The 6638-nt window shown below is 38.0% G+C and overlaps 2 protein-coding genes across 3 annotated transcripts; one reads left to right on the forward strand and one right to left on the reverse strand.

The window, feature by feature from the left end:
* Nucleotides 1–1111: 1111 nt before the first annotated feature.
* On the forward strand, nt 1112–3183 carry LOC101306690 (cytochrome P450 71A4-like). The gene is made up of 2 exons (XM_004290427.1): nt 1112–2158; nt 2478–3183. Exons 1-2 carry the CDS (start codon nt 1145–1147, stop codon nt 3087–3089), a joined length of 1626 nt encoding a protein of 541 aa, XP_004290475.1. The 5' UTR covers nt 1112–1144; the 3' UTR covers nt 3090–3183.
* Nucleotides 3184–4444: 1261 nt separating this feature from the next.
* On the reverse strand, nt 4445–6564 carry LOC101306976. Of its 2 annotated transcripts, none has more exons than XM_004290428.1 (4): nt 6405–6564; nt 5698–5978; nt 5440–5518; nt 4445–4793 (listed from the first exon to the last, which is right to left on the reverse strand). In XM_004290428.1, exons 2-4 carry the CDS (start codon nt 5976–5978, stop codon nt 4599–4601), a joined length of 555 nt encoding a protein of 184 aa, XP_004290476.1. In that variant the 5' UTR covers nt 6405–6564; the 3' UTR covers nt 4445–4598. The 2 variants fall into 2 exon arrangements, with proteins under 2 accessions (XP_004290476.1, XP_004290477.1); XM_004290429.1 differs by having other exon boundaries at nt 4540–4748.
* Nucleotides 6565–6638: the final 74 nt, after the last annotated feature.

Below are 6638 nucleotides of genomic sequence, written 5' to 3' on the forward strand. Positions count from 1 at the left end.
TCACTTCCTCATTCGTGAAGCTATAATCCTCTAATGCAATCAAAGATCTGTATTAACCCACTTTCTGCTCTCACGTCTTTCTGTAGCCGAAAATTCCTGGAGACCAAAAGGTTCGTGGACCTCATATATGGTATCCTCTTATAAACTGGGCTGATTCTACAACTCCACTTTCTGAACTGAACGAATACCGATACAGGGTAAATCTTAAAGCTTCTTGTTTTACTTCATTCATCCTTTTTTACATGCATGTTGCTTTGGACTCCATTTCTTCAAATTTTCCTCCGGTGTATGATTTTCTTGAATTCCATCTTCTTCTTCATCTATGATTTCTTTTGTTTGCTTAGCTTCTAAAATCTAGATTTTTTAGCTATATCTCTGATGCTCTGTGTTTGTCTTTGCTATCTTACCGAAATACATGTTCTCCAAAAAGACCAAACTACTGACCTTGTATAATCACCCCACACTCTTCTTTCAAATCACTAAAAGGAGAGGAAAGTAGCGTGTGAAGGGTGGAGTGTGTATCAGTTTCTTTGAAACCTGAATCAATTTTAAAATCATTAGCTTCCGAGTGGCCTCATTCCAATTGTTCTTTTCATACAAAAGTTCAAAGTTTCTGTAAGAATTTTATTCCTAGCTTGATTAACACTATATATTTATATATGTATGACTACGGAGCCATGTTGCTCCTGTTTAATTCATGTTGAGCTTCTGGTTTTGATGTTACTTCCCGAATTGTGTTCTGATAAAATGCATGTCAATAGAAGCTTGCTTGTCATGCTGTTCATTTGTTTATCCTTGTTTCGTTTTCGTTGCTTGAAATCTTTGGCAGAATACAATTGATACATGTTTCTGTGTCGTCTTATATGTTGAAACTTGCAAACTTCAAGCAAGTCAATGTATGCATAATGCATTTGCCATTAGGAACCTGGTATTACTTTGATCCTTTTATTTTCCATATAAAGGATACTCAGCTGTCATGGTGAAATGTGCTCAGGTGACAGGTGCTACGTATGATTAAACACATTAGTGTTAATGAAGATTTTACTATTTGATAGGTACTCTCTATTTCTTCTTCCAAAGCCAGTGTCTCTGCTCCTATCATTTCTTTAGCACGATTCAACATATACAAGTTAAGATACAGAAGATGTTCAATAACCTACATCTACCAGAGCTGAAACTGAATGAAAACTTCTCAATTAGCTTGTTGCAACATTCTTCCTTAAACTTTGTACTTCTGGCCATTTTCCTCATCCTTTTATTTAGCTGGTTTTCCAACTTCACAAATAAAGCCACCACCACAAACAGATCACCACCTTCTCCACCAAAGCTGCCTGTGATTGGAAACCTTCATCAACTAGGCTTACACGTTCATCGCTCACTTCAGTCCTTAGCTCAACAACATGGGCCCCTCATGCTGCTGCACTTTGGTAGCGTGCCGGTCATTGTGGTTTCATCGGCTGAGGTTGCCTGTGAAATCATGAAGACCCATGATGGCATATTCACCGACAGACCCAAGTTTACCTTCTTTAAGAAGCTTTTCTACAATTACAAAGATATCCTGTCAGCACCATATGGTGAGTATTGGAGGCAGATAAAAAGTATATGTGTCTTAAATCTTTTGAGCAATAAAAGAGTTCGCTCTTTTTGTGTGGTGAGGGAAGAGGAAACAAAATCCATGATCAACAACATACAACAGGTCTGTTCTGTATCATCCTCCCCCTCCTCCTCCTCATCAGTTTTGAATTTAAGTGAAATGTTTTTGACACTCACTAATGATATCGTATGTCGAGTGGCGCTTGGGAGGAAGTACAGTGATCAAGGGGAGGGTGGAAGGATGTTTAAGGAGCTTTCTGTAGAGTTTTCAGAGTTAATGTCACGTCTTAATATCGGTGACTATATCCCATGGCTTTCTTGGTTTAGCCATGTTAATGGATTGAATGGTAAATTGGATAATCTGGCTAAACGGTTTGATGACTTTTTAGAAATGGTTGTTCAAGAGCATATGGATTGTTCAAAGACTGTAAATGGACATGGCCATGTTCATATTGACAACGATGATGGAAGAGATTTTGTCGATGTTTTGCTTTGGCTTCAGAAAGAAAATGCAGATGTGCCTGGGTATCCTATTGATACAGCAAGCATAAAGGCTATCATTCTGGTATATTCCAAACCCTGCACCCATTAACGCTCCTTTAACCTATGCCTTTTTATATATTTTTTTTTATCATGATCAATGAGCTTTCATACTTCCATAGTGGTAGCCGATTGCTACACCTTCAACTAATCTATTATTCAAAATATATATTGTGCTAATACCAGCAAAAAGATAAGTTTCATTATAAGTAGTGAGAAGTTAATCTATATGATTCAAAATATTCATTCAAATAGGTTATTATCTATCTTCGTAAGCATAGTTAACAATATACTTCTATTATTATTACAATATATCTCTGTTAAGCTATGTACTTTTGTTATAGGACATGTTTGCTGCTGGCACTGATACCACATTTACAGCCCTAGAGTGGGTGATGTCTGAACTTTTAAGGCATCCAAGGGTCATGAAAAAATTGCAAAATGAGGTCAGGGGAATAGCTAGAAACAAGACAGAGATAACAGAGGATGACTTGGTGGGCATGCACTACCTAAAGGCAGTGATCAAGGAAAACCTTCGCTTACATCCTCCGGCTCCATTACTAGTACCTAGGGTGTCAACACAAGATGTAAAAATAAATGGTTACGACATTAAGGCCAACACGCAAGTTATAGTGAATGCGTGGACAATCGGAAGAGATCCAAAGTCCTACAATAATCCTGAAGAGTTTGAGCCAGAAAGGTTCTTGAATAGTGCCATAGATTATAAGGGTGATAGCTTCCAATATATTCCATTTGGGGCTGGCCGAAGGGGTTGCCCCGGAATTCAGTTTGCCTTGGCTGTTAAAGAGATTGCTTTGGCCAATCTAGTGCACAGGTTTGATTGGACATTGCCAGTAGGTGTAAGAGGGGAGGACTTGGACATGTCTGAATCCACTGGTGCGAGCATGCATAGAAAATATCCTCTTAAAGCAGTTGCTATTCCATATTCTTGCTGATATAGGGCATTGTACTCCTTCCCTTGACTACCTTGGCATGGCAAGGGAGTTATTATTTCCATTTTAACGTTTGGATGAAACTGGAAGTTTGAAACTGTAATCATCATTGTGAAATTATAATTCAGATTTTCAATACTTTGTGGCCATTGCTGATATAGGGCATTGTATTCCTTCCCTAGACCACCGCATGGAAAGGGATTTATTATTTCCATTTTAACGTTTGGATCAAACTAGGAAGTTTGAAACTGCAATCATCATTGTGAAAATATGTTTCAGATTTTCAATACCCTGTGGCCATTGCAATAGTACACATTTTCAATACCCTGTGGTCTTTATATGAAAATCTGAACTGTTGCAATTTGGTCTTTATACAGATTTTCAATACCCTCCGCCGAAGTTGAAGAACTTGATTCTGAGGCGGTGGTTACGGCGGCCCTCCGTGACGACGCGAGCGTCGTACCACGCGTCGTCCTTGAAGGACTTGAACTCTAACGCCATATTTATTTGAGTGCTCTCGGAAATCATGGGAAGGCTTGCTCGGGGAGTGTGTGTGCCTACTTGTCAAGATTGGTGAAAAAGAAATGGACTTCCTGGACATGCAATTACTGTGGAACAGTAAAAGTCCGAGTTACTGCTTCGACATTTTGAGAACATGGAGTTGCTGCTACGACATTATTACCCATGTTATGACCAAGAAAAAAGAAAAATTAGGAGAAGAGGGAGACGGAAATGAGGATGAGTGAATAGAAGTATAGAACTTTAAATCCCCATTTTAGTATTATATATCGAAAGAAAATGGATACTCCATTCTTGACAACTTGTAAATTATATTTCGAATCGAAAGTGAGTGGTTACTTTAGATTAGATGTTTGATTCCCCTTTTAATATTTATTGAAAGAAAACGACTCATGTGACACTATATTTTCAGCAAACTTGTTAGTTATAAACTAATTTGAATTGAAAGTAAATTAGATTCGAAGTTCAATTCCTTTTTTAATATTATTTTAGGAAAACGGCTCGTTTAACATGTTTCTCTCAACAAACTTGTGACATCAAGTAATTCGAAGAATGTATTTTTGCTTCATGTATCGTTTTTCCCTTACTGTGTTTATCAGGCTGATTTAGTTGATAATTTGTTTTAAATCATGCTATCATTGGAAAATGACAGTGTGAATGACTCTAATGACTGACCAAATTTGGGCAGTTCAACCTGGACTGTCACCGGTCCAACCTCATTCTCGGAACCTTTGAACAAGATGGCTCTGTAACTCACAAATAGGACTGGCGATGACTCGCAAAGAAACATCTGCCCGAACTGGATCTCCATCAGATTCACAAAGAGTTGGGCACATATCAATAGAAGATCAAGTAAACTCAATGTAAGAATTCTAAAGTTGGATAATTAGGGAATACAGAAAGTTCAAAGTAAACACGTAATACATGTCATCAGTCATCACAACCTTCAGATGCAACACTAACAATGCCCCTAGGAACTAGGCTTTAAGAACTTCACATCTCTTCTGCATCAAATAGCTGAGCGATCTTTGCCTCTTCAGCGCGTAACCTCTGGTGAAGTCGAGCTTGATGATTAATAAATTCCCAGAATAAATCCTTCAGCAGCATAGCTGTGTTGTATTCTTCAGTTCCAGAGAGGACAACCTTCAATTCATTGCTAGTTTCAGTTTCTCTACTCTGTAACATAGTCTGCGCAATTGAAAAGAATGGTACTCTGTAACATGGTCCAGTTTGGGTATGCTTCTAGAGAGTGACTGTATTACGAACTTTTTGTAGGTATCAATCCCAAAATACATTCTAATGAACAGAAGATCCAATGAATTATTTCCAAACAATGTGGCTGCAGTATGATGACGCTGAAACACTTACAGAGTAACAATGAATTATTTCCAAACAATGCACTTACTGTATCATGTTCTCAACTCTTTCACCAGTCTCTTCCTTTGGATTTTACAAGTCATTCAAAGCCAAATCTTCACATGTCATGCAAAAGAAAAGCTTGACGTCCCCAACTTTAACACAAAAGCCACTAGGTACTAGAAGCCACATTATAGAATAATATGGTATATTCATGCTCTGTACACAAAATATATATACTGGAGAATAGAGATGAACCACCAAACCACAAGTTTAGACAGCAAAAGACGTTCTGCTTATCGATTAGACTTGCTCTCAAACAAATCATATATGAGTAGTGTCCACCACCATGACCAAGTTAATGGTGGCTCATGGTGTGGTATTTAGTATATGGTATGATATTTTCTAACACATGGAACTACATTTCAGTCCTTTATAAAAAAAATAAACACAAGAGAATACAATATATGAAACTAACCTGATAGTGAGCCATGAGGGCTTGAATTGAAGCCAATGGAATATCATGTGCTGGCCATTTCTCAGTAAGTACCCAAGGCCTGCAGAGAATTACAAAAGGATGATTATAACGAATCAATGAATAAACATAATAACTTAGAATCCCAAAAATCACATCCAGGTTCGGGTTGGCTGTTTAAGCAACAGAAAGGCTTAAATTTTTTCATCTCAAGTATCTCATCACCAGATATAAGTAAACAGCCATTTGACAGACAACTACCTTCCGCCTGAGGAAATGATGCTGTGATTTGGATTCTCCAAAAACTCAGACAACTTGTCCAGATTCCTTTTGCTGCTCACAGTGATGGTTGCTCTTGAATATGCCTCACGCGACAAACTTGGAGAAACAAGTACTTGACATGAGATTGAAACTTGCTGATGGATAAATTCCATAATTGTAAACGGTGATATCCCCTTCTCAAGGTTCTCCACCATTACCACATAGGGAACACCTCCAATATCGACATCGTGTCGATCCCTTTCAAAAGAAGCAGTGCCCATCTGTGCATCAAACAACAAAATATAGCCCATCATTCAGAATCTAATGCATTTAGGGAAAGCTTCAAGGATATGTGTAGAAACCCATGAAAGACTACAAATATGATAGAAACTTTGAAAGATCAACACACCCAAATCAGTATTAGGTTATCTTTCGAAGATGACCCACGATTCATGATCATATAAAGACCAAATTGACGTTTAGTAACCATTTGAATTGATTATCGTATTGATAGTCTCCCTATTGTATCATAAAGATTGTATTTTTATCGATCGGAGTTGAATTACTGATCTGTTTTCGAGTCGGCTGCTCTTGTACATGAATGGACTCTAAAGGGCAAGCCTTTGTCTAAAATTTAAAGCGTTTGTCTTCGAAGTTTCCCATGTTATAAAGAGCAACATATAGTGAAGAAGAAGATGAAAACTGACCTGGTTGAACAAGGGTGTGGTAGAGCTAGCCCTTGGCTTTTTGTTTCTTCTTCTTCTTGTTCTCGTGGTCACTCAACAGTTCGAACTCCGAACTCTAAAGCTGCTGCTGCTTCAGTTTGGTGAATCACGCCTTCACTTGTCGTCTTCTCGGATTTTCTGTGGGCATAAAATCTTAATTACCTTTTGGTCTTGTATTTCAAACCCGATTAGAATAAATTTCAGTTTACCTCTCTA

This window comes from Fragaria vesca, linkage group LG2, assembly GCF_000184155.1.
Source record: "Fragaria vesca subsp. vesca linkage group LG2, FraVesHawaii_1.0, whole genome shotgun sequence".
NCBI lineage: Eukaryota > Viridiplantae > Streptophyta > Magnoliopsida > Rosales > Rosaceae > Fragaria > Fragaria vesca.

Coding starts and splice junctions, on each gene's coding strand:
- LOC101306690 (XM_004290427.1), top strand. CDS start 1,145: ATGTTCAATAACCTACATCTACCAGAGCTGAAACTGAATGAAAACTTC. Junction 2,159..2,477: donor GCATAAAGGCTATCATTCTG/GTATATTCCAAA, acceptor CTTTTGTTATAG/GACATGTTTGCTGCTGGCAC.
- LOC101306976 (XM_004290428.1), bottom strand. CDS start 5,978: ATGGGCACTGCTTCTTTTGAAAGGGATCGACACGATGTCGATATTGGA. Junction 5,519..5,697: donor ATCATTTCCTCAGGCGGAAG/GTAGTTGTCTGT, acceptor AATTCTCTGCAG/GCCTTGGGTACTTACTGAGA. Junction 4,794..5,439: donor CCCTCATGGCTCACTATCAG/GTTAGTTTCATA, acceptor TCAATTGCGCAG/ACTATGTTACAGAGTAGAGA.